The sequence below is a fragment of the Chelonia mydas genome, chromosome 10 (assembly GCF_015237465.2).
Source record: "Chelonia mydas isolate rCheMyd1 chromosome 10, rCheMyd1.pri.v2, whole genome shotgun sequence".
In the NCBI taxonomy this organism is placed as follows: domain Eukaryota; kingdom Metazoa; phylum Chordata; order Testudines; family Cheloniidae; genus Chelonia; species Chelonia mydas.
In genome coordinates this window covers 35,145,464-35,173,164 of record NC_051250.2, presented here as the reverse complement: position 1 = coordinate 35,173,164, position 27,701 = coordinate 35,145,464, and the positions used below count along the sequence as shown (strand labels likewise).

At 48.0% G+C, this 27,701-nt stretch overlaps 2 protein-coding genes across 8 annotated transcripts in view; both read right to left on the bottom strand.

Annotated features, from left to right (window-relative positions):
• Positions 1-10,425, bottom strand: part of PIGQ (phosphatidylinositol glycan anchor biosynthesis class Q) — a 41,340-nt gene extending 30,915 nt beyond the window's left edge. The window contains exons 1-5 of one of the 7 annotated variants that reach the window (XM_043523789.1): positions 10,341-10,408; positions 6,989-7,272; positions 6,895-6,906; positions 4,979-5,074; positions 1,761-2,461 (exon numbers count right to left, since the gene is read on the bottom strand). In XM_043523789.1, coding sequence (XP_043379724.1) covers positions 1,761-2,461; positions 4,979-5,050 — 773 coding nt within the window. In that variant the 5' untranslated portion in view covers positions 5,051-5,074; positions 6,895-6,906; positions 6,989-7,272; positions 10,341-10,408. Of the gene's footprint in view, positions 1-1,760; positions 2,462-2,960; positions 4,684-4,978; positions 5,075-6,894; positions 6,907-6,988; positions 8,374-10,340 lie in introns of those variants that run through there. The other 6 variants (XM_037911308.2, XM_043523790.1, XM_037911310.2 and 3 more) reach the window with 6 other exon arrangements.
• Positions 10,426-13,729: 3,304 nt separating this feature from the next.
• NHLRC4 (NHL repeat containing 4) lies at positions 13,730-18,225 on the bottom strand. The gene is made up of 2 exons (XM_037911408.2): positions 18,083-18,225; positions 13,730-15,243 (listed from the first exon to the last, which is right to left on the bottom strand). The coding sequence occupies exons 1-2, from the start codon at positions 18,149-18,151 to the stop codon at positions 14,116-14,118; spliced, it is 1,197 nt and encodes a 398-aa protein (XP_037767336.1). The 5' UTR covers positions 18,152-18,225; the 3' UTR covers positions 13,730-14,115.
• Between the last annotated feature and the right edge of the window lie 9,476 nt (positions 18,226-27,701).

Here is a 27,701-nt window from a genome sequence, read left to right as displayed (position 1 = left end):
CATGGGGGGACTGGAGTGGGAGGAAGAGTTTGCAGAGCATGCGTAGAATTTCTCAAAGAGTAGTGATATGTAAAGGTCATACAGGAAGTTTGTGGCAGAACCAAGAACTGAACCCAAATCTCTTAAGTTCCAGCATAATACCTTCAAATACCTTTGCTAGGTAGGTGTTCTGCCCATTTTACAGATAATGAAACTCAGGCAGAGAGAGACAAAGTGAATCACTGGAGAGCTGGAAAAATAACTTGGAACACATGATTCGCAGTTGAGTGCTCTACCCAACTAGATAATGATACCATGAATATAATCAAAGGCCGAATTCAGACCCACTACAATAGTGAAATTCCACTGGAGCCAATGGAGTTCCATCTACTTATATCAAGTCTGAGTTTGACCCTAAAATGACTTTAACAGATAATTAGAAAAAAATATAAGTTTCAGCTTTACACATCAAGCAGAAAAATCCAAAAAGCCATTCTGTATGAAATGGTTCACCGTGATTTTTCATGACAGTATTACACAATTGGAAACCTGTTAAAAGATTCCATTCCCCATAGCTTGAGGCTATACTTGAAAAGATTTGTCCATGAATGCTTTAGTAACGGTTATCCAGATCTGATTAATCAAACTGTCCTCTTCCAGCTTGAACACTGAACACCAATCCCCTTTTTGGCAACACAACACAATCTCACTAGATGGCTTTCCCAGCTGTGGTACTAAGCTTTATATGCAAGAGCTTTTTTCCTTCAGGTCTGTTCAGATTTCCCCTTTGGTGCCAGCACTTGCAGGATGTTACACTGGCGGCATCATATTCATTCTGGTGAAACTCCATTTCAGTACACGAGGTAAGTAAAGTTAACAGAGTTCTAGCAAAGATGTATTTGATCCAGTTTGCTCCTATTAACCTCCTGCTATCCAGTCCCAGGGCTGTAGCAGTGCCATTTGATGTCAAAAGTTGGAATTAGATGCCCAGTTTGCCAACATTTCAGTGTTCCTCAGCTACAGAGGCACTTCACTGCAAACAGAGATTAGGGCATCCTGGCTACAGAACTACTGGGGTGAAATACCGAACGGTTAGCTCTCTTTGCATCATCCTGTCATTCAAGCAGTGGCTGGAAGAACCCATGGTTCAACTCACGAAGCTGAGGCAGAGGGTTTGCCCCCAGTGAAAATGGGAAGAAGTTCAGCTTGCAAAACCTCATAGCTCCCCCAGAAACCTCCTGGAGTTTGAGGGAACTGTTACTATCTATACGACAAGATTATACCTTGCATCAGTACCAGACTCAAATCCCACCCCCACTACCCTCAAGCTCCATGTAAATATGGCTCCAACGGAAGATTTCAGTCAGGGGCTTCCCCACCAGCTGCTATGCTCTGGAACCCAACACAGGCTAATCATCCATTCAACATTAACTTGTACTGGGCTGGCCCACGGGTGTCAGGCAGACTCTCACAGACAGCAAGTCCCTGCCCTCCCACTTAAATAGGGTAGGGCTATTATCAGTAGCAGCTCCTCAGGGTTGGAATTGCTATTGTGAGAAAGATACAGTATGGTCTTTACTCATTGTGGGGAAATTGACTCTGAGTTGGCTAACAGATCCCTGATGGCCACTCAGACTGTCTCACTCCCACCTAGGCGGAAATATTTTAACACAATGCACATTGCTTGCTGGGGTTGAGCCGGAAATCTGTGCCTACTGATAGTCTTGGGTTGGACTACGTTTCAATGTAACACACAAGCTGCCCCATCTTGCATCACATACCTGCTTTTATAGACACTGGAGACAAGTGAAAGCAGGAATGTCAGCAGCATACACACAGGGACAGAAGCCTGCTTCATCAGCTCCACGATAATACTGGCTTCCACTCCTTCTGACTGCCAGTGAGTCAGCTTGATGGGCCCATCATCGTATCTGTCTGTCATGAATAGTACCTTGCTCTTTGCAACTGTCTCAAACACAGCACCTAGTTTTGAGGCATCATTTCCCTTATGGTCAGCAGACGTGGTCAGGTTGTCTGTGGGATGCAACTGTGAAAGCATTACTTTGCGCTGGTCATAATATACTAAGATGAATTCATCTTCCTTGGGGCTGCTAGGGTATTTCTGAAAGATACAGCAGCTCCATACCCTACTGTCTCTCTCTTTGTTGAGCTGTATCCAGGGCTCATGGGAAAAGATTGTGCTGAGATCTTCCAGGAACTTGTCCAGGACCTCTTCCTTCTCCTGTTTGCTGTTACTCCATGAGCCCAGCACACACATATTGACCTGAGTCACCCGCTGGACCTCAGAAAGATACTGCTTCACCTGGCCAGGAATAAAAGGGAAGTGGACCACAGCGAGGACAACAGCAGAGTTCTGTTCTGGGATCCAACGGCCAATCAAAAGGCCACTTTCTGCTGTGGCACAGCAAGAGGGGAAGAAGACTTTAAGAACCATGACAGCAATCCTGGAAGAACGTAATACCTGCCAATAAATACAAAAATAAAACTTAGAGACAGTGGGTAAAGGCACAGAAAAAAAAACAGAGCTTAATGAAAGCCATTGCTGAGGAGATCCAGTAAAGTTCCAAAACACCAAATTCAAGAGCAAGCTGAAAACTGCCTCTGCATCTTAGATTAAGAAGCTGACACTGGTGCTATTAGCCAAGTGGCATTTAAAATCATAGGTGAAAGAGGGACTTGGCACATTTCTGATAAACACAAGCTCTTCAAATGACCTTGTAGTGGAGCTTCCAACACAAAGGCATTTTGCGAGTGTTGGAATCATCTCTCATAACTCTGCACTAAGATCCATGCAAATTGCAGAACTAGCTCCATCTAGTCCAGTATCCTGTCTCTGACAGCAGCCAGCAGGACATGGCCCAGAGAAAGGAGCAGAAACCTTGACATGGATAGTTGTATAATAACCTGCCTGTAGGGTAATGTTTCTCCCTAACTCCTTCAATCAGAAGTTGACTTATGACCTGAAACAAGAGGACTTATATCCTCACTTATGTCACTGGAGCAGGAGACATGCTCTGCCACAGACTCACTGTGTAGCCTCGGTCATGTCACTTAATGTCTCTGTGTCCCAGCTTCTCCACTTGTAAAATAACAACTGTTGATCTACTTCACAAGGGGACTGGAAGGCTTAACTCATTAAAGTCTGATTTAATTCCTTGGATAGAAGGTCCTAAGTGAATATAATATTTGCCCTTCTTTATTAGCCCTGCTTTGCGAGCAGTCCCTGACCACCCTGCAATCTAAAGTTGTTTTTTTTCCTCAGTTCAGGGAGAACACATTTCTACGGTTTTATAAATTACCTTAACAACAAATAAATACATTTTGAGCCTTGAACTAGCTGACAATGTCTCTTTACATAATGCTGAAGCATCTAATAGAAATATAATTGCATTAAGGAGGGTGCTTCCTCAGAATAATCAGCATCTGGTGACTGCTGTCCTTTTCTGTCCTTCAGTGCTGTGCTAGGGATGTGAAAACTCTATGAATCCCTTAGGCTGGCATCTTTTGATGGGAGCAGTCAATTGGAAAGAGAAATACACAGTATATTTATAACATGTTGAGAGTACACAGAACAGGGAGGTTCCTCGTGTGTGTGTTTTCCTCTCTATTTAATAAAGTTTAAACGATCTACTAAATCTATGCACCTGGCAATTTGCTATGGAAAAGATACACTTGTCTTTGATGGGGAGGGTGGTGGGGAACAATTAAGTTAAGTCACTTGACAAGTCACATAACCATCAGCCTGCCAAATGCAATGGTATGAACTGACTGCTCATGGATGAATTCCTTTCAGCCCCTTGAGGCGGAAAGGTGAAGTTTTCTTGGCATGTGTTGGCAGTGGGGCAAGCAATACAATTGCTGCTATCAAAGGCGAATATCTCCTGGGTCTGAATTTTCCCCATCATTTCGCAACAGCTGAGTCCACCTCAATACCTGCATTAAAGAGGGTTCATGTGTGTGTTTCTGGGGATTTTTAGTGTAGCAACATAGGTGCAGAACTCTGAATGTTGCTAAGAACAGACAGCCCCCTTAGCTCCTGAGGGGAGTGGAGTGCCTTGCCTCACTGTCTGACAGTCCCCTCGGGCTGACTGCAAGAGCAGCATTCACAAGCCATAGAGGGAGTTACATCCTTCCTTCCTGGGCCAGAGGGATAATTTCTGCTATGTAGAGCCTTTGAGGAAGTGGGATCTTAGAAGAACCTCAAATAATTATTAGTGAAAGGTGAAGAAGATTGTAGATGGTTCCATTTTAACAGTCTAAGGTATTGTTAGTAACATGGCATAGGTAAGGATATTTTTTTTTTCAAATGGTGACACTTATCCTGCCAGTGTACCTTTAAAGCTGAATTTTTATTTTTAAATTTTCCAGGTAGCGTCAGCAGTTTTTAAAGTGCTATTACAGCAAGAGATTTCCAATGTCCTCTGCTACTCTCCCTCCACAGAGTCCTTGCCAATTCAACCATCATTTTAGAAACAAATTGCTGTTTCACATAGCTTTACATTTATTTTGTTCTCAACTTTTTATAACCCCCACTAAGAAGAATGAAGGTAAAATGTCTCTATTTTTCCCTTCTCTATTTGGGAAAAATTGATTGTATTTCTCTCCTCCTACCCCCCAAAATTAACCTGGAGTTATTTCATAGAATCACAGAATCTCAGGGTTGGAAGGGACCTCAGGAGGTCACCTAGTCCAACCCCCTGCTCAAAGCAGGACCAATCCCCAATTTTTTCCCCAGATCCCTAAATGGCCCCCACAAGGATTGAACTCACAACCCTGGGCTTAGCAGGCCAATGCTCAAACCACTGAGCTAATCCCCCTTGATTGTGCTCTGAATGTGTGTGTTTGTTAACTGCTGGAAATCGAGCAGAGGGAGTTCAGATATTACTTTTAAGGGGACATGTAATATCTCTACAGCAGGAAATAAATTGTATCATGTTAATAGGTTACTGCAACATATTCTAGTAATCAGGGAACCAACCTGGAAACTCATGAGACCTGGGCTGTATTTCCAACTCTGCCAGTGACTTGCAGTGTAAACTGCCTCATTCATTTCAATAGGTTATATCTGAAAACTAAGGATTATATTTTAAATGTCACCACAACCTAGTATTTCATTGCTGATCATTTTAGCAGAAACATCCACCAAATGTACTTATTCTACCAAAGTCCCAAACTGCCTATTGCTCCCTCATAGATACCTGCTACTCAGGTGTCCCCACCTTTCCCCAGCTCCCAAACTTTTCCAATGCAGTTATATGAAAATCTTTGGAATACTGGAAATGGAAAATGTGGGGACACCATATAATAAATGCACTAATATAAAAATAAACAAAGATTAAGGTACTGATTGTATAATTCATACTCAACTCATTGAAAACCTTGATACTTTAAGGTACCATTTTCTGCTTTTCAAATCTGACTCATTCCGAAGGAATCTTCAGAGAAAGCATTCCCAGAGAACTGGCTGGGTCAGAGGACTGGTAACGGACATAGAGCATGACAGTGTTGCCAGCTCAAATCCAGTACTGGTTGGAAGCGAGTGAAAGCTGCTACTGTCATTGGATGTTCAGTTGCCTCTATGAAATGTGTTGTGATCTCCTTCTGCCTCCCTAGCATTACTTCTGTCCACATCACAAAATCACCTCAACAACTGGTATCACTTAACCACCTTGTCAGCTATCTCAGTTGAGAAGCCAAAGATCGAATGAGCCTGAACTCCCTTCTCACCCCTAGACATGGTTTGTCCAGGACAGGAGCAAGACACAATGGGAGATTGTACGCACTCTGGAGATGAATACAAGAACTTCAGTCCACAGGGGTGTCAGGCTAGTACCATACAAGAGCACAAAATCCACTTCCAACCCTGCAAGAGAGATCCTTGTTCAAATACTGCTCTGTGAGCTGGCTGCCACCAAGCTGCCTCCTAGCTTACAACAGGCAGGAGAGTTCACTGCCTCCAGAGTTGGCATACAAGCTGTGGAGCCATTGGCAGAGTAAACTCTCTAGCTAGCATCTAAAGCAGAGCACCAGCCTGGAGGAGGAATATGTACAAGCACAGAACTGGTGTACACTGCAATTTCCTTCAGGCTGGCAGAAATAACTAGGCTCACACACTGGGCTTCATTTTAACTCCTTCATGACTATATATGCACTGCATGGCTCTTGCCAGCATATTTCATTCTGGTGAGGAAATCACTTGTGGGGCATTTCAGCCCCTTTGTTTTAATGAGTTCTTGTCACAAGCTCAGATGGCTTTGGCTTGCCAGAGGTAGGAGAACCACCAGACCCTGGGATCTGTGCAGAGTAAGATAGGACTGAAGCACAGGGGTGAAGGAGCCTGACTGTGGGTGTTCATTGTTCATGGGGGGAGGGATAGCTCAGTGGTTTGAGCATTGGCCTGCTAAATCCAGGGTTGTGAGTTCAATCCTTGAGGGGGCCATTAGGGATCTGGGGCAAAAATTGGGGATTGGTCCTGCTTTGAGCAGGGGGTTGGACTAGATGACTCCTGAGGTCCCTTCCAACCCTGATATTCTATGATTGTCTCTGACCAAAGCCAGGTCGCCAGAGCATACAGGGGAGCTGCCAGCATCAGGGAATGGAGGATTACAGTGCAAGAACCCAAGAGAGAGAGACATGCCCTTCATCAGAGCAATGAAACAGAGGAGAGCAGATTACAATAACCCCTTCCCAACCAATATATTCCACATACTTTCCCTTGCAGCTCCCACCATCACTGTGAGCCCACAGGTCACACCACACAGTGCCACCCTTTGCCTGCCCTCACAACACCACCACTCCCCACTGACCCCAATTCCCTAGCGTGACCTCTTCCCAGCATGACCCCTCCCTCTCACATTCCCCCAGTGCCCCCTCCCACAATTCCCCAGTGTGACCCCTCCTGCTCCTTCCCTTGCAGCCTCGCCACTATGACTTCCTCCCAATCTCCTCCCGAGCCCCCTTCCCTGCAGCCCACGCCCTCACCAAAGTACCTCCTCCGCACCGCAGGGAGTGACTCTCTCCTATCCCAGTCAAACGGCAGCGGACCGGACCCTCGCGACATTCAAGCCACTTCCGGGTGTTGCTGGCGAGTTGCTAGGAGACGCGGTCCGCAGCTCGGAGGACTCCGTGCTGTCCGTCCCCAATGCGTCCCGGGCAGGCACCGGAAGCCGTGACTCTAAGATTCCGCTGCCTGCAACGCTCCACCCCTCCTACAGTGGGGTGGGTGGGGAACTATCCAGCCCCCCAGGAATACGGTACCAGACCCCAGCTCCCCTGAATAGAAGGAGAAACCTGATCTGTGAGTGGGGTGGGAGTGTGGGGTTAATATAGGACCAGCAGCTTCCACTCCCTCCCACTCATGATGCCTTAGCAAAGGGAGTGGGCACCCTGCAGCACTTCACTTCTGCCCCCAGGGCCATCTTTCACCCCCAAAGTCCCTCTATGGGCATCAGATACATTGTCCCTGGCCGGGGTGCCTCTGGGCACCCAGCCAAAGGGGAGGTGCCAGGGGCCTGATGTCACCAGCATCATTCACCCTCAAGGAACATAAACTGTGAGTCACATGAGCCACAAAAGTCAAGAGCTTGGCTTTAAAATAATAATTTGGAGTCCTTGATTTGACTGCAGCCTTTTGAATCTTTAGGCAACACTTGGGGCATGTTTCTAGGCTTTTCTCTGCAACCACAAGGGCTAGAAGCTTTCCTTCAATCTGTCATTGGATGTTCAGTTGCCTCTATGAAATGTGTTGTGATCTCCTTCTGCCTCCCTAGCATTACTTCTGTCCACATCACAAAATCACCTCAACAACTGGTATCACTTAACCACCTTGTCAGCTATCTCAGTTGAGAAGCCAAAATTCTTATTCTCATGCAATAACAAACAGTCCACCATAAAATGGTGAGAATTGGCATCATGGGGCATATCTTTTCCATAGGGGCACATGATGGGCATCAAATATGCTCCTTTTGTGGGTGTTGTAAGTGCTGAGCAAATGGGTAGAAGTTACCAGCACTTTTCCGCACAGCGTCTCTCATTGGGGGTCTGAAACGCTGGCCCTGGTGAGCGCTGTGGTCACCATACTCAAAAGTTTGTCCCCTGGAGATTAGTATTTCACAACTTTGGGCCTTGTGTCACTACATCATGATGCAATGTCCTACCTTTTTGTCAGCTGTGGACATGTTTTAATAGCATATAAGTCCTTCGTGCAGGGATCATTTCTGGGGTTACCCCCATTTTTTTTGGGTTGATCCCCAGCATCCTGCTGTTGTGTCATGACATTCTCACAGCATGATGACACTGCATCATCAGTGTGGCCATGTCATGGAGACAAGTGATTTCCTGACACTGCCTTATAGTGATAAGACTCATGGAGCTCAACACAGAGAAGGTTAAGAGGTGACTTGATCACAGCTTAATTACCTTAATGGAGAACAAATATTTGACACTCTAATCTCGTAGACAAAGGTATAACAAGATCCAATGACTGGACACTGAAGCTAGGCAAATTCAGACTAGAAATAAAGGGCAAATTTTTAGGTAAGGGTAATTAACCACCAGAGGTCACAGTGGATTCTCCTATCACTGGCAATCAAGACTGGATGTTTTTTAAAAAGATCTGCCTTAGTTCAAACATGAATTAATTCAAGGAAGTCCTCTAGCCTGTTTTCTGAGGTCAAACTAGGAGATCACAGTTGACCCTTCTGGCCTTATAATCTATAAACCTATACAAATCTCACCTTTTATTTAAAAAAAAGAAAAAGAAAGTTTCTAGTCATGATGCTTGCAGAGAAAGCCTGAAAATGTGACTCAGTTTCACCCTGAAGTCTCAAAAACCAGAAGGCAAGTACAAAAATACCTTTGGAGAGATTTTTGTATTTAAAAACGCACATTTAAGCTAGCCTCATGATTTTTTTTTTTGTGGGGGGGGGGGGGGGGGCTGACATTACTTTTGAATGCTAGGATCTGGCAAAACTGTGTCATGCCAGCTTCACATTGAAATGTGATTTGCTGACACAACGACATGATGAAAATGTTCCAATGTGAACATCATGCCTTCCCAGTGCCCAAATCTGTACAGTCTCAAACTCTCCAAAGCAGCAGCTCCCTGCATACAGGCTTGTAGGCTGCTGGCCTGTCTCCCCAGCACAGGACATGCTCATTGCCATGCCTAAGTCTCTTTCAGGCCTTTCCTGCAGGGGTCAGTTTATTAACTCAAACACAAAATAGGCAAAACACCAAAACAGAGCAATTCCTTTGCCCACCCTGGCATACAGCTCCTAGAGTTTTCCCCCTGGCCTCTTCCAGGGATGAAAGAATAATACATCCTTCCCTTCAACCCCCCAGCCATGCTCCAGGGCCTACTGCAGGAGCACATCTCCCTCCAGCAGCTCCAGCTAGCTGAGCATGCTCAGCCTTTACAACAGCTGGGTCTGATAATTGAATAGGGCTGGCTAGCCACAGGCTCCATGGCTCTTAAAGGGGCAGGCTACCCTGGTACAGTAACAAGGCTGATTGTGGTTCTGGAGGCAAGCACATAGGGAGATCTGTCTTAGGGAGCAAGTATTGCGCAGTTACAGCTAGCTGTCAGCATTTTTTGTGCATAAAGTTTTCCTGCCCCAAAATATGGTTTTACAAACACTGAATTTTTTCACAGGAAAGTGTCTATTCAAACCAAAAACAATCAACCAAAACATTTAGAATGAAGATTGGTCATTAACAATTTCTTGCAGGGAAATGCAGGATTGTTGTAGCTGTGTCAGTCCCAGGATATTATAGAGACAAGGTGGGTGAGGTACTCTCTGTGTAAGCTCAAAAGTTTGTCTCTCTCACCAACAGAAGTTGGTCCAATAAAACATATTACCTCACCTATCTTCTCTCTCTTGCGGGGAAAATGTCAGTTTTCTAACCAGCTCTGCCTGCTGTGTCCTATGCTGTGAGCACAGCCCACTGCTCTGTGACCCAGCCTGTCTACCTCTGTGCATTCCTCTCAGCTTGTCATGCATGTTGCCACCACAGCACTTTCCACCTGAGTCATGTTATGCCGGTAGCAGGAGTCCCAGTGCCAGACCTAGGTCTTTCTCGCATAGTAGGGTGGAATACCGCTCCAAGACACTGGATCAGTCTTGTTCTTTCCTTTTCTATCAGCATCTCTCGATTCCTTCTTCCCCCATATTTTAGCAACTAAGAGGAGCAGCCGACTGAGAGGGATGCCATAGCAGCCACATTCACCCAAGCATCTGAGTGGAGATCCTCAAAGGTATTAGGCTTCTAACTTTTACTGAAATGAGTGTATCAAGCCTGCAAAGAGGAAACTCAGGCAGGGACAGCTGTGAGAGACTTACCCCCTCGCCTGCTTCTTTCCTAGGCCTCGGGATACCTGAGAGCAGTGAGTGCACTACATTCAAACTGTAACTGCTCTGCTACAGCAGGCTGAGCCTACTGATAAGGACAAGCTGCCTGGCTTAACTCTTCAAATGCTGGACCCAATTGGTGTAACAACATCTGCATCCCTGAAAAAGCTAGTGGGCCAACTTCAGGCCTAGGGCCCCATTCTTCCCCTCCCACAAAAAGGTATGAGTAACTCCCATTGACTTCAAGGGAGCTGCTCTCACCTTGTGGTGGGTAAATAGGGCCACTGGTGTAAGTCTGTTAATGATAATGGAGTTGTCTCAGGGGTAAATTTGGCCCATTAGCTTTTGCCACTACTCATACCCTTCTGCCTCATATACACATAGACCATTCCCATCCCCACTTCCTTAGACTGGTACAGGTATTCAAAGAGTGATAATATCTTTGGAACCCCAGACCAGGGCTCCTTTCTGAAGGCTGGCCTGGCTTAGGGACTGTGGAGAATACACAGGGCTTTTGGATAACTCAGGAGTAAAGGGAAAAATAGCTAGGTGTTTGGGGGCAGGGGGATCTTATGCTGGGATTCAGATCTCTGGGGAATGGAAGGATATGATGTGGGGAACATGTAACTGGGGAGTGGGTGGGAGAACATGTTTTTAGGGAGAACATGTGCTGCATTGTGGGGGAGAGGGTAAAATGGGCTCAGTCAGGGCCACCAGTGCTTAATTTCTGCCAGAGCTTGCCAGGGCTGAACCCTGGCACCTCTAGGCTTGGCAGTTCAGAGCCCTGGCACCTCTAGGCTTGGCAGTTCACAGCCCCAGCACGGCTGGCTTGCCGCGTCAGTTATGAAAGTAAAAATATTGCTTGATCCCTGGCATCTTTCATTACAAAGTAAGCACTGAGGGCCACCTCACCTCAGGTCTCCCCTAGATCCAGAAGTGTGCAAGAGAGACTCTCCAACACACCCTGGGGGAAACGAGGACCCAGGTGTTGCCTCCCCTCTTGCCCCACCCCTCAAGTGGCTTTTGGGGAAAGCTTGCAGAGAGGAGCCAGCCAGAGACTCCAGCTGGCAGGAGCGGAAGAAGCCCAAAGTAGGGACCTCAGAGAACTTGCTACAGTTCTGAGTGGACTTTCTCTGCCCTGCAAAAATAGCTGTTTGCTCCAAACCTCCCTCTCCTTCACAGCCTCATCACTTTAGCTTCACTCCCCTGCCCCCTTATCCTTTTCTCCCCTACCTTGTCTCCCTCACCCCCCTTCCCTTTCATATCCCCTCTCCCTTCACTTTCCTTTCCCTCTAGTGGGTCCCCTCCTATGTAAGCCCACCCAGGAAAAAAATCCCTGGCACTACTAGTAACATGCCGTTTGCTGCCAGCACATTGTTCACTCTGCTGGTGTGTTCTACATATCCCCTGCCCTGGATCTGTCTTGTCTAGTTATATGGTGAACTCTTTGGGAGAGGGACTGTGTCTGTGCAGTGCCTAGCACAATGGGACCCCCACTGGCTGACCCTTAGGCACTGCTGTAATAAACATGATTAACAATAATCATATGTGGAGGTGGTAAGGGAGGCCATTCATAAATCTCTTCCTCCCCATATTGCGCCACCTAGCTACCTGTCTAGCTCTTCCTAGGCCAGAGGTGGGCAACCTATGGCCCGCGGGCCACATCCGGCCCATGGGACCGTCCTGCCCGGCCCCGGAGCTCCTGGCCTGGGAAGCTCACCTCCAGACTCTCCCCCGCTGCCCCCCTCCCCTGCAGCCTCACATCCCGGCGCTGCCAGCGCAATGCTCTGGGAGGCGGGGGGAGCGAGCTCCTGGGGCAGTGCTGCTGCAAAGCCCGGCCTGACCTGGTGCTCTGTGCTGCGCGGTGCGACTACCTCTCCTGGTGCAGCTGCACTGCCAGCCACCGGTGATCCAGGCAGCGTGGTAAGGGGGCAGGGAGCGGGGGGTTTGGATAGATGGCAGGGGAGTTCGGGGGGTGGTCAGGGCCGTGGATAGGGGTCGGGGCGGTCAGAGGGTGGGGAACAGGGGGGTTGAATGGGGGCAGGGGTCCTGGGGGGGGCAGTCAGGAAGGAGAGGAGAGGTTGGATGGGGCAGCGGGGGCGGTCAGGGGACAGGGAGTCGGGGCGTGGATGGGGCAGGGGTCCGGGGGGGTAGTCAGGAAGGAGAGGGGGGTTGGATGGGATGGTGGGGGGCAGTTAGGGGTGAGGGGTCCGGGGGCAGTTAGGGGACCGAGAGCAGGGGGGATGGATGGGGCAGGGGTCCCCAGGGGGCCGTCAGGGAACAGGGTGGGTTGGATGGGGCAGGAGTCCTGGGCGGGCTCATCAGGGGGCAAGAAGCAGGGGGCGTCGGATAGGGGGTGGCGGACGGGCCATGCCTGGCTGTTTTGGGAGGCACAGCCTCCCCTAACCGGCCCTCCATACAATTTCAGAAACCCGATGCGGCCCTCAGGCCAAAAAGTTTGCCCGCCCCTTTCCTAGGCCATCTCCCCAACTTCTTTGATCCTGTCCTGGTCCTGGGAGGGGATCTGGGGTCTGATCCAAAGTATGGCAGCTTGGTGTGTGTCCTGGCTGTGCAGGGGGGAAAGTCCTCTCCACGGTTCACCTGGGGTGAAAGAAACAAGACTGGAATTGGCTGTTCTCTTAAATCAGCCGGAGGGAGTCAAATCTAGCACCTGATGTAACTCCACCATGGCCTGGGTGATGTGGGAGTGAGTGGGGCCTGAACAGTTTACTCCAGCTACCAGTGCATCAGTTACAAAGCCTGGGGAGGGTTGTGAAATGACTATAACACATACAACCCCTCCTGGGTGGGACACCCTCTTCCTTCCCTCCCACACCCCTTCTGCAGCATGTTGCCCTTTGCTGATAAGGTTCATGTGTGCGCTTCACATACTCCTGCTCTTGGCTGTCCAAGGTGGCAGACAATTGTGGCATGATAGAAGGGTGTGGGGCTCAACCCCAGCTGCGGGATTTGCAATGCTTACTACCAAGTATAGGGCACTCAGTGCCAGTTGTGGAGTGTGTCTGTGCAACATTCACTACAGGACTATGGGGTAGTCAATGACAGTTGTGTGTGTGTGTGCGTGTCATGCTTATTGCAAAAAAGTGAGACACTCAGTCCCCATGGTGCAGTTGTGCATGTGTGTGTTATTGTATGTGTGTGGAATGCTCGCTGCACAAATGTGGGGTGCTCAGTCCTGGTTATGTGTGCATGTGTATCATGATCACTATAGAAATTTGGTGATCTCAGCCTGGCAATCATTTTAGTGTCTCTATTCTGAACTCCTTGCTTTCTATGGATATTTTTCCAGCCCTGGGATGCGCAGTGTACTCAATGCCCTTTGTACTGTCTAAAACAAAAAGGCCAAACAAAACCATCTGACCCACAAATAATCAGTTATCTTTAATGTTTAACTCCATCCTGATGAAGGCTATTGTGAACTACACACAATGGACAATGCTACCCTGTTCCTGACCTAGGCTTGATTCTCAATTCACACCATCTTCCTTGATTCCATAAATGTGAAGACCCAGCCAGTCTGAGATTGGTATGTGTTGATGACAGGTATCTATACTAGCATCTGGAAGGGAATAGCCTTTATGTGCAGGAGGGATGAGAGGGAATTCTGAGTAATCATGTCACATCTTAAGCTACTGTAGTGGAGGTGACCCAATCCAAATAACTCAGGTAGAATTCTGGGGTCCCAGTTCTTATCTCTGCCAGCAGATGTCACTGTAAGGCAATCACATAACTGAAATAAATGGTTTCAATGCAGAACTGTTGAGCCCTTTCTAGGACTTGGGTTTGGACTGTCACTGGCCACCCAAGGATTATCGGAAATATAGGGGGGCCTCACACGGTATTTAAAGACGTTGACACAATTATCCCCAGAGTCTGCTACTAAAAGCAGCCCAGAGTTGGAACAAGCCACTCCTGCAGGCTTCCGCAGCCCCTTAGAAACCAGGCAGATGGGAGACCCGCTCTTGGGGAACAGGTGGACTGCTCGGTGCTGTTCATCTGCCACAATTATGTTGCCTTCTACATCGGCACAGACCCCAGCTGGGTTGCCAAACTGGTGCCCGTATCTGCAGCCAAGGGAGCCCACCAGCTTATGGTTGCTATTGAAGAGCTTCACGTCACCACATTCTTCGCTCACAATGAACCCGCCATCACGTGCCAAGCAGACATAGCGGGGTCCACGCAGGTTGGAGACGGAGTGGGTATTCTGTATCCTGAAGGCATGGTCCAGAGCAAAACTGTGGACTTTGCCCTGAGTGTAGTCTGCTACCAGGATCCTTCCTGTGGAGTCCACTCCAATACCCCTGGGAGAATCAACCTTCCCGATTTTGATCCACTCCCCTTTGGAAAATTTGGAGTGATGGTTGAATATGTGGATGGTCCCATTCATCATGTCCGTAACAGCTACCATCCCTGTCCGAGTCATAGTCACATCTTCTGGCAAAAAGGATTCACTTTCCTTTCCCTGTTCCACACATGGTAAGGACTGCAAAGTCTGACCCGAGCGAGTGAGGATGTGGACCCAGGGCGCATTCTCACTAGTCACATAGATAGAGCCATCCAGCGAGCAATGGATTCCACTTGGTCCCCCATAGCGGCAGCCATTGGGGTTGGGGATCTGCTGAACCAGGTCATTTTGTCGGTAGTGGAGGAGGTTTCTGATGTTGTCCAGGTCGTGGCAGATAACCTTTGCCTTCTCAGCCAGCTGGTGGACTTGATGTTCTGTCACCATGCCCATCCCATGATGGCTGCTCAGAAGTGGGCTTGCCTTCTGGAGTGTAGTGTCTGATTTCATTTGGAGCGTGTAAACAGTCTTCAGAAGTTTCTCCTTCCGCCAGGTGGCCTCCAGAGTATAGTCCATGGCTAGTTTCTCTTCCTGTTTGGAAAAAGTGATACAATCATTACAGTCCCCACTGAGCAATATCCTCTGAGGGCAGAGTCTGACTGCAGATACACTAGTGTAAATCCAGAACAGTTCCATTGACTTCAGTGGACCCATGTATTTAAGACCAGATTCTGGCCTCTCATACAAATATATATACAAGAAATAAAGGCAAACAGGGAAGGGGTTACCCTTGCATAACGTCTGCATCCGAAACTCTGGGATTTCCTAAGAAACAGGGCCACATTCTCAGCTGGTGTAAACTGGCATAGATCCATTGACTTCACTGAAGATTATACTAGCTGAGGATCTGGCGCAGGGTTTTTATAATTCACAGTGGTGTCGGTGCAGGCTAGCCTACAGGATCACTAGCTCTGTATCTGGTACTCTTTGTGTTAGTGGGCTGGCCACAGCATCGCTTTATTCATTTTTTTCTATAACTCCATTTATTGAAGCAACACTCAATATTTGCCTAAACCAGTGGTCCCAAAACCTGGGGGGCTCAGAGGAATGTTCAGGAGGGTGCTTGGTGGGGCCCGGGCCAGCCACCAAGGGGGTTGGGGAGGGAGTGCCACTCAGCCCTGCTCTGCCCCCAGCCCCAGCTCCAGCCCCAGCTCCACTCTGCCCTCAGCCCAGCTCCATCAGGCCCCAGCCGCAGCTCTGCTGCTCCGCCCTCAGCCCAGCTCTGCTCTCATTCCCTCTCCACCCCCAGGCCAGGTCCTCCCCCATCCCCAGTTCTCCCCCAGCTACACCGTCAGCCCAAGCTCCTCTGCTGAGCCAACTGTGCAATAATGGAGGGGGTTGTGGACGGATTCCATTACTTGTAAAGGGTGGGGGGGGCACGACAGGAAAAGTTTGGGCACCACGGGCCTTAAAGAATCAGGCAGATTGTTCAGATGTGGGTTTGCATTGTTTGCTCAACACCAGTTTTGTTTTCAGGTTCAGATGTAGTCAGCAGCTTTGCCAAGTGTGAAAAAAAATGGTCTTTAAAGAGTCAGAAGGCATGGAAAAAGCACACAGCATCTGTGCATGACTTATCTGGTGACTTGCACTCTGAAATAAATGCCCGTGTATTTATTTTAAAAAATCAGACATTCAAAGATATGTAATGCTGTCATAACCAATGCTAACACAGGGGAGGTTTATGTTTTCCTCCAGAGAGGTTTATGTCTGCTACTGCTGCCCTTAAACTACTGTAGCTGCTCCTTTAACTAAATCAGAAGTGCCTCCTACTTTAAAAGTCAGAGGTTCCACATTCAGTCCCCGCAGACAGTTCAGCCAAGGATGTTGTTACAATTTTATTTGAACCTGAGATCAGACATAGGGGTGGGGTTGGGTTGGGGATTTTCTCTCCTTCATCTCTTCAAAAAACAAGACAATTAGGAAATTAAATGCACAAAACTCAGGAAATTTAAAGATATGGGCCCCAGTCCTACAGTCGGTTCCACACAGATTGACCCCATTGCAGGATCAGGGCCACGGTTCCCATAGGTTTCAGAGTAACAGCCGTGTTAGTCTGTATTCACAAAAAGAAAAGGAGTACTTGTGGCACCTTAGAGACTAACCAATTTATTTGAGCATAAGCTTTCGTGAGCTACAGCTCACTTCATCGGATGCATACACGTAACCATAGTAACCTAAAGGGCTACATTACACAAACTCACTGCATGACCGTTTTAAATAAGAGGAAACCAATGCACCATGAGGCCAAGGGACTAGAGCCGAATTAATGCTCCTAGTGAAGAGTTTATCTGAGAGAAGTAGCCTTTTTAAAAGTCCCTATATTTCCATGAACAGACTCTGATTTCTACACATTTGTACTTTTTCAGTGAGAACCTGTTTTAGCTGCTAGTGGTTGTTTATGAATGATTACGTTGGCTAGATCTTGTACTATGTTCCTTGCAGCATGTGACTGGTCATCAGCACATGATGTTGTCACTGCTTCTTGACTAGGTGAGTAAAACTTTCCAAACAATTGCAGGGGGGGAAGACTTCAGGTGCAAGTATCCATCTCGGTGTGTAATTTCCCTTATTTGCATGCAAATATGGGAATGTCTATGAAAACCAGCCATTCCCTAAACAGCCATGCAGACAAAAATCCCATTTGCACAACAGTTTGTGGAAAAGCAAACAAAAACACAGGCACAAATATGGTTGAACCCAGCTGTTCTTTGGATCTGAGGGTTGGGAATACAGTGGTGCAGTTTTCTTCTCCATCTAATTTCCACTCACTGAAAGCTCAACTACACTGCAGCACCATGCAGTGACCGGTGCACCGTGGAGCTTGGCCCCCCTGCTTGCTCATGGTGCCAATAATAATCACCTTTTGATCAGTAGATCTCAAAGCACTTTACAAAGGAGGTCAGTGGCATTATCCCCATTTTGGGTATAGAGGAATGGAGACACAGAGACATAAAATGCCTTGTCCTAGGGCATCTAGCAGCAGAGCCAGCACTCTAACCCCTAGGCCACACAGGAATACACACACCCATAGGCATACAGCGTAGGCTCATACAATGCACATCTTTCTCTGAGACTGTCGTTACAATCAGCAGTCATCCCAGCAATAAGCATATTACATCCAGAGCTCTGTTTGTGATGTCCGAGCTCGGGCACACATTGAGACAGCAACTTAGGTCAAAGCTTTCCGGCTTGCTTAGCTAAACTTGGACAGCTGATTCCATAGCTGGACCCCTTTTCAGAAGCCACTAATTTTGAGGCGTAACTATGGATTGAGGTGCCAGTTTGCAGGTACCTAGATGGGACAGTTTTGGCCTAAACAAAGGCATAAAAACACAGCCCAAGGAAAGCCGAGGAAATACATTGCATATACCTTGTTCTGCTGTGTGCGTGGAGAGCTTTTCCTCCCACTGATTTGCTGCTCCCCTGTTGCTTCCCACATCCCTGCAGCGCAGGTCTCGCAGGAAGGGATGAGCTGGGCTGTGAGCTGCTTTTGTTGTTAGCAACCGAGCTCGACTCAGCCACTCACTGTGCCTGTGTCAACATGACTGGGCTGCCTAACCCAAGCAGGGCTGGACTTCTGGAAGCAGAGCAGGCCCAGACCTCTGGAAGCAGAGCAGGCCCACTGGGAAAGGCAATGCAGCATGCTAATGGGGGAACCACACCTGTAGGGAGCAGGGCCAGGAGGCAGGGAAGTAGGGATTGTCCCATCACTTGCACCTTCCTCTGAGGATCTCAAAGCACGTTGCACACATTAGTGAGTTAATTTTTGCAGCAGGGCAGGACAGGGCAGAATTATCATCCCCATTTTACAGATGGGGAGACTGAGGCACAGGAGGTTAAAGGCCAAATCCTGCCCTGGGCTGTGCTGGTGGGAGAAGAGGGCATAGGGTGCTCAGCACCAGCACAGAGTTCTTACCTAGCTCTCAAGAGAATGCTAGGAAAGGGGCTGTCATCTGTATCTGGAGGGCTTGCTGCTTCTTCTCATGGAGGGCAGGTGTGTCCTGGTAGACTGAGTACAAGGCTGGGGCAGTTGGTACTGCTGGGTCCTTTTACTGACTCTGCTACTGATTCACTGTGTGACCTTGGGCCAGTCACTTTCCAGCCCTGTGCCTCAGGCTTCCCATGTATGAAATGGGAGATAGTGATTCTTTCCCAACTTTGCGAGGCGCTTTGAGATCAATGAATGAGAAGCTGCTACGCATTATTATTGTCAATGAAGCAGCTCGGAGCCCCTCCGGTGCCCAGTCTGAGCTATCTCATGCCCTGCACTTGCTGGATGACTCTTGTATTAACAAGCAGGTCTGTTCTCCTCCACCCCCTCCAGCATGGCTCTGACTGGTAATGGCAGGATTTGCTCTAACGGAATACACTACCCAAGGTTACATGGCAAGATGGTGGCAAAGACAGGAATAAACGCCAATTCTTCTTACGCCTGGATTTATGCTGCAACAACTACTAGACCATGCTTCTCCACTTCCAGCTTCTCTCCAAAGACCAGGTGTACACCCTGTCTGCCATTATGCTTGCCCTTCTGTTTCCCATCCTGGCTGAAAACTAGCGGATCAAAGACAACCAATGGCCCAAATCAATCAAACTTCTAGGCCATGGGCTCAGGTTTGGTTTCAAGGATGCAGTGGGAGGACCTTTACCTGAGCCATTTCAGCCCCCTAGTGAAAGTGTTGTACATCTGCTCAGCTCAAGTAAGGAAAAGACTCATGACTGTCATGAATCCACCCTTATGACTGTTCCTGTACCCAGAAGAATCAGCTGGGTACAATCTGAAATGTCTGGATCAGAATTTCCCCAAACACTGGTGGGGTTGGGATGTAGGAGTTTTGGTTCTATCTGTTGCAGAGATGGGCTAAAGCTCGGGAGTATGGATCTGGAGCAGAACTTCCCTGAAGTTGAATCTACAGGTGGGCTTGGTTCTGTTCAGTGCTGAGATGGATTCAAGCTATGGAGCATGCGTCTGGATCAGAACTTCCCCAAAGTCTGGGGATGTTTGAATCTGGAATCTCTGGTTCTGTCCCTGTTGCTGTTCTGTTGCTGAGATGGACTCAGGTTGGATCTGGAGTTTGGATTGTTGTACCGAGCTATGGCTTTTGTATCTAGCTCAGAACTTCCCTGAAGTTTGGGGTGTTTGGATCAGGGATTTCGTTCTGTCTGCAACGGAAACAGCTCCAGCTGTGGAGCTTGGATCTAGGTGAGCCATCTCCCAAAGATTGGGGGTGTTTGGATTTGGGGTCTCCAGTACAAATAAATATCATATATAACTAGAGGTGACAAGCAGGACAGTCTCAGCTGGACACTGGGAGGACTGTAGGAGGCTTCAAAAACCATCTCCCACGGCAACAGGGTTTGACCTTTTGTTGCGCTGTTGTTGGTTTGATAAACAAACACAGCCATTGGCCCTTGGGCTCACATTCACCTTTTCAGGACTGTGGCCCTGTCACAACCTGTTTGAGAGCCACCCCCGAAGCCCTAGAGACACCTCTGTCAAGGCAGGGTCCTGACAGAGCTCAGCGCCCTGCCCTGGCCAGGCCCACCTTGGGACAAGGGACTGCAGGGCACGGAGACAGAAGTACTCCCTACTCCCTTGTGGAGATATCCCAAGTCCCAGTACTAACTGGCTGCCTGGCTCATTTCGGGGGTGGGCTGGGCTGCAGGGACAGAGATCCAGGGGCCCAATTCAGGCTTGCCATAAGGAGGTTCCTCTCCCATTGATTCCAGTGGAATGCCCCCGATTGAGCTAGCCCCAGGTGAGTTGTATGAATGGGGTAACTCCTCCCACAGCGCCACTGACCTCCAACAATATTAGGAGCCCTCTGGGAGTTCAGGCAAGTTCTAAAGGGGATTCCCTCTTCTGAAGCCTGTCTGCATTCCAGATGGAGATCTCTGTTGTGGGCATGATAGCTTCTGGGGGAGGGTGCATAGCCCACCTGGGGACCTGGAAGGTGCCCTGAAATGCCAGCGGCATCAGGGAGATAGGGGAAGTAAGGCCAAGAGACTATATAGAGAAGCAGTCGACAGGCATCCCAACGTGGAGGACTAACTGTGTTGAAGAGGGTAAGGTTTATTCTTCTTGGTGAAATGGTCTATTGCAATTATTCATCAATTGGCTGCCTCAGGGATCTAGTAACAGGCTGAGGAAGGTGCCTCCCACCCATACCACAGAAGGCAGTGGGGCAGCAGGGTAACGCTGTATATATGGGGGTAAATTCCTTCTTGCTCCCTGCATGCGATCTGCTGATTTCCTGAAGAATGAGCTTTGATTACCTAGTTTTAGCCTGATCACAAAGTTATCCAGCCCTTTAAAAGACCAGCCACAGAATGTGATCATATAGATCCTGCACAGGTCTCAAAAGAACATGCATATCTTTGCATTCACTTCTGCTGTTTTTAACCTCTGTCTGGGATAGGCACAGGGAAATCCCCCCTTGAGGGCATACTCTCCCTGCCAAGAACAAAAGGAGACAGAGAGCTTCCCCTCTTCCCTGGGACAACTATGGTGGAGCTGGGAGGTCATATCCCTGAACAGGTCTCTGGAAGCATCACTGCTCCTTCCCACTGCCCATGTGTGGCTCTCTCCTAACTTGGATGGCAGAGTAACAGCTACTGCCTTGAGGAAAAAGCAAAAGAAATATCCCATATCTTCTCCACACGCCCAGCCCCTCGCTATCAGGAAGTAGGAGAGTGCAGAGGACCAGTTGCCTATACAGCCAAAGACTGTTTCAGTTCAGATAGATTTCATTAACCCTTTGATTTTGGGCATCTCCATTCCCAGAAACATAAGCAGCAGCTTTAGGGATCCTGAAAAGGGCTACAGCCTGTTTGGCAATGTCATCATTAATAATAATAAAAATACATACCGCCGTGCAAACACCAATGCTGCTCACTACCTTCCCACTCAGCCTGGATGTTTGACTGCAGTTTCCCCATCTGGTCACCAGGAGGCTTAGTCTATCTAAATAACCACGGAAGAAAAATAACTGTCAATAGTTAAAAAGCAAAGTGTGTGAGAGAGACAGAGTTTACCAGCCGTGCATTTTAAAACAATAACTGAAGTAAAAGCAGTTTAAAGTATGAACGGTGACAGGAGGAGGCACTTAACCCTTTCTGAATGTCTGCTTCAACGTCGCATCCATTGTGCCTCTCTAAATTCTTCCCTGCAGGTTCACTGTGATTCAGAATCTTCACTTCCTGTCCTAAACCCATGGGTCGTGTTGCTTTGTGATATTAAACAGCTGCAAAATTTCACGTCAATGGAGGCTACGTTTCAGTGCTAGGTGACGCCATCCCTCCTTGTATAGTTTATATGATAGTTTGTTAAGCGCTTTGAGATTCTTTGGGATCTATAAAAAAGCAAGATCTATCCATCTATCCAGAATAGGGTGGACCAGGGGCCCATTTTTTGCCACTGCCTTCCCCCACCTTTCCTCTACCCCCAAGGTCCTGTCCCTCCAGCCAGGCGGGCAGCTGGAGCCTGGCCAGGGAGCCCAAGCAGCAGGGGGCACTGCTGCGGACCCGCCACTGCCCGGGGTGGGAGGGCCGAGAGGAGCCCCCAGCCCATGTCCCTACCCCGCGGGCTCCCCACCCAGGGCAGGTGGAGGATCTGCGGCTCCTCACAGCTGCCCGACTGTGTGGCTCTTACTGTGGCCGGGCTGCAGCTCCGAGGCCCCGTCCCTTGGCTGAAGCCAGGTTGGGGTAAGAGCTGCATGGCCAGGCAGCTGTGGAGAGCTGTGAACCCTCTATCTGCCCTGGGTGGGGGACTCATATGGCGGGGACATGGGCTGGGGGCTGCTCTTGGCCACCCACCCCAGGCAGGTGGAGGGTCTGCGACTCCCAGCCCGCTCCAGCTTCTGGCTTGGCTGGGGGTGGGGCCTCAGGTGGAAGGTATGGAAGGGGCAGGGCCCCTGGCTTCTCCACTTTTGGGAAGGCTCCGCGGGGGCTAGATCTATCTATCTAATCTTAGTTTGCAGTGTTGTTGTAGCCGTGTTGGTACCAGGATACTAGAGAGACAAGGTGGGTGAGGTAATATTATTAGAGCAACTTCTGTTGGTGAAAGAGCAGAAGTTGGTCACATTAAAGATATTTCTTCAACCACCTTGTCTATCTAATCTTTGGTATTTACACAAGCCCCCATTTTCATAGTATCTGAGCTTCATTCTCTGGTCACCTATCTATTTACGTTGCTATGCCAATGATTAGAGACTGTTGTAGTTAAAGTTGCAGGAGCATTTCCATGTCAACTCCCTGTTTTCAGTCACTCGTAACTTTCACCTGTTAGGCTGAAATTTTCCATGCTTGACCTTTGTCTAAAGATGGATTTTGGGAGGGGAACTCTGAGCAAAAATGGTTTTACCATTTTTGAATAGGAGGGGAATGAAACAATATATATGCTTTTGCTTTCTAAAGTACAGCAAAAAAAAATCTTTGGGTGTTTCTTTGACAGTTCTGTAGCACAAATGGTTGGGGTTATAAAGGTGAAATCTGGCACTTCCAAACTATGATGGCAAAGCTGTGAGTGGGAGCCATTCTCTGTGTGTAGTAGCAGGACAAGTTCTAGTTGTTATTTTGTCCTTTTTAGTTCTCTGAAGCTGTCTGGTTTCCTGTAAGGCAGGACCAGGCTGATGGCTGGAATTGTTATGCTAGCTGACTTCTTGCTTGCTGTGTGCCTTACTGTGCTGCTAGCATAAGGGGGTGTTGTTTCAAAGGAGAATTTGAAAGGATGCTTGAACCCTAATAGCACTGGCTATATTACTCCTGGGCACTGCATTCTCTCTCCCTGTTTCCCTATAGCAGTTTTACCTAGCTGTAAGGAAGTGGTATGCTTTGATTTTGAGTGGCAATTTGGTTTGTCTCTTATATGTTTCCTATGCCCTTTGATTGACTGGCCAATAACATTTGTAAGATCATAATACAAATGGGTCTTTTTTTCTGAGACACGTTGTGACTGGTCCCTTCCCCGCCCCCGGGTGCCACCTGGAACTGGGGTACCACTGATCCCCCCCGACCCACCAGCCTGAGCTCCCTCTCACACTGTGGTGCTGTAACAAGTTGCTAAGCTCTCCAAGCTTGCTCTTTCACCAGCATACACACAGGTAGGGACACACCCAGCTGCAGCACTACACACAGAGTTGCTGAGATCAGCTTTGCATGGGAAGGCAGCTAAGGCACCTCCCAGTTCGTAAGGCATGCACCCCACTTTGGAGGGTAAACCCAAAATTGTACCGTCTTGCCCAGCACAGAGAACTGTACAGTGTAAGCTCATGAAATTCGCCCCCTCCTTCAATATGGAGAGAGATGTGCAACAGCTTTCTGCCCCAAGTTATAATTTCCACACACACACTGGTTTTAGACAAAACAAAAACAAGTTTATTAACTACAAAAGATAGATTTTAAGTGATTATAAGTGATAGCAAAGAGATCAAAGCAGATTACAATAGTAAATAAAAAAACAGCAAACTGATCTTAACACACTAGATAGGTAGGATATGAATTAGAAAATTTTCACACTGAGTGATAAACAGGCTCGCAGATTCTTAAGGCACAAGCTGCCTTGGCTTTCCCAGGTTTTCACACACAGGCTAAAAATCCCTCTAACCTGGGACCATCACTTTCCACAGTTCAGTCTTTGTTCCTCAGGTATTTCCGGGTGTGTTGTTGTAGGGAGAGTGAGGTACCATGGTGATGTCATTGTCTCCCTTTTATATCTGCTTCCCACTTGCTCTTTTGTTCTGACCTGGGTCAAACAGTTCCCATTGTGTAGTGCTATCTCTGAAAGGTTTCTGTTGTACACAGTCCCAGGGGTAATCCTTGTGCTTGTGTGCATTTCCTCAATAAGCCATTAACATTGTTTGGCCTTTTTACTGTTGTACCTGAAAGGCTGCTTGTGGGTGTTTTCAACCTCACAACACGTTTCAGTAATACATACGTAGCCAAACTTCATAACTTACATACGACGATGGCACATACAATCCAACAAGATATTAATGTCTAGCAGATCAAGACTTCTAGAATGATACCTCACAAGGCATATTTTGTACAAAACATATCCTAATTACATGATAGTGGTGAATATTGGGGTGTCAGGGTGTCACACATGTAATGGACCAAATGCTCCATAGAGTGGCTTTAAATTTAGGCACTTAACTTTGAAAACCTAAATTTTGTGGCAGCCCAAAGCTTGGGCACTAAAATATTGGATACTCAAAATATGTGGACACCCAAAATTGAGAGCTGAATAGAGGCCACTTCGGAAATTTGGTCTTAAGAAATTAACTCCATGTGACTCCAGACTCAGTAACATACAAGTGAGGGGGTTAGTCTGGTTTTCTGATTACCATGGCATCCAGGTGAGGCATGGAGCAGCAGCTCTCCCCAGATTCATAGATTCCTACATTCCAAGGCCATCGTGATCATCTGGCCTGACCTCCCGTGTCACACAGAACATAGGGCTTCCCTCATTTATTCCTGTTTCAAATACACCTATACCCCGATATAACACGACCTGATATAACACAAATTTGGATATAATGCAGTAAAGCAGTGCTCGGGTGGGGGGGGAAGGCGGGGGGCTGCATGCTCCGGTGGATCAAAGCAAGTTCAATATAACGTGGTTTCACCTATAACGTGGTGAGATTTTTTGGATCGCAAGGACAGCGTTATATTGGGGTAGAGGTGTATTTGAAGCAGATAACTTGGGGATCTGTTCTTGTCATACTTCCTGGACTGTGTGATTGCTTGTAGGTGCTATTTTGAAGTAGGAGGCTAGTGACCCTCTGTGGTCACCCCATATTCCCATACAACTTGTACCTTCAGCAGTCAAAATTGGTGCATCCTTTCCTATGGCCCATTCTATGAACAATCTGCAGATCTCTACACCAACACCCATAGGTGCTGAATCTCCTCCCACATATACTGATTTACTCCTGTAAATTAGGAGGGACTCCAAAAGAAGTCATTATGAGATCAGAAACAGGTCTGGGGTCCTGAACGGCTTACTAAATACCCCAAGATCTTATCTATTTTTTCCTAGTTTCCATCTAGACAAGAACCCCCTGGTTGATGCTAACACCAAGTGCAAAAAGAGAGATGAAGTAGGAGTTGATCAGACATCATGGTCAGCTGTTCAGCTGTGATTTTTCCTGGCCGTGCTCTGAGTTGGAGTGCTATAATGCTGAGAGGAAACATGCTTTCTGTTATGCTCTGCAAACCTCAGGGAATGTCAGTTTCAGATAGAACCAGGAAAACTTTGCTTTCACTCTTACTTGCTTCCTTCTGCCTTCTCAGAAGGCGTCCACCATGATGATGTGACATCCACCACGATGATCTTCTTCCGGTCCTCGTTGGCTGTCGGTTCTCGGGATGGCAGAGTTTACGGCAACCTTCCCCAATGGTGGTGGGATGGCTTTAGCCAGTTGATCTTGGATAGCATTGTGTCGCAGCTGCCAGGCTCTGGAATGGGGCTTGCAGCTACACAGGACATGGGGTAGCATCTCGTTGGCGTAGCTGCACTTCCTGCATCACTTGTCCCAATTCCCGTGGCAGACGGCTCCGTTCAATGGGACACAGTTGAGCTGGGCCCTGTGGATGAACCGCCAGCCAGCAAATAGGGTGAAGCTGCCCCCAGGGAGGAAGTGGTTGCTGGCGTCCCACTTGCACGTCACCTCGAACACCTTGCCTGGTCCAGCTTCCATTTCAGGTTTTCCACTTATTGGCAGTGGATGGCATCCTTCAGGGTCCTCTCCAGCATGGTTCTAGCTCTCGGAGTGATGATAGTGTGATCTGTATTCTTCACCTGTGTCACCAGGACTCCCAGCTCCTGGCATTCCTCGGACCATGTCCAGTGGCAGCCAATACATTTCTCCAGTCATTGCATAGCACTATCATCGAATCATCGAATCATAGAATATCAGGGTTGGAAGGGACCTCAGGAGGTCATCTAGTCCAACCCCGTGCTCAAAGCAGGACCAATTCCCAACTAAATCATCCCAGCCAGGGCTTTGTCAAGCCTGACCTTAAAAAACTTCTAAGGAAGGAGATTCCACCACCTCCCTAGGTAACACATTCCAGTGTTTCATCACCTTCCTAGTGAAAAAGTTTTTCCTAATATCCAACCTTAAACCTCCCCCACTGTAACTTGAGACCATTACTCCTTGTTCTGTCATCTGCTACCACTGAGAACAGTCTAGAGCCATCCTCTTTGGAACCCCCTTGCAGGTAGTTGAAAGCAGCTATCAAATCCCCTCTCATTCTTCTCTTCCGCAGACTAAACAATCCCAGTTCCCTCAGCCTCTCCTCATAAGTCATGTGTTCCAGTCCCCTAATCATTTTTGTTGCCCTCCGCTGGACGTTTTGCAATTTTTCCACATCCTTCTTGTAGTGTGGGGCCCAAAACTGGACACAGTACTCCAGATGAGGCCTCACCAATGTCGAATAGAGGGGAACGATCACGTCCCTCGATCTGCTGGCAATACCCCTACTTATACAACCCAAAATGCCATTGGCCTTCTTGGCAACAAGGGCACACTGTTGACTCATATCTAGCTTCTCGTCCACTGTAACCCCTAGGTCCTTTTCTGCAGAACTGCTGCCGAGCCATTCAGTCTCTAGTCTGTAGCGGTGCATGGGATTCTTCTGTCCTAAGTGCAGGACCCTGCACTTGTCCTTGTTGAACCTCATCAGATTTCTTTTGGCCCAATCCTCTAATTTGTCTAGGTCCCTCTGTATCCTATCCCTACCCTCCAGCGTATCTACCTCTCCTCCCAGTTTAGTGTCATCTGCAAACTTGCTGAGGGTGCAATCCACACCATCCTCCAGATCATTTATGGAGATATTGAACAAAACCGGCCTGAGGGCCGACCCTTGGGGCACTCCACTTGATACCGGCTGCCAACTAGACATGGAGCCATTGATCACTACCCATTGAGCCCGACAATCTAGCCAGCTTTCTATCCACCTTATAGTCCATTCATCCAACCCATACT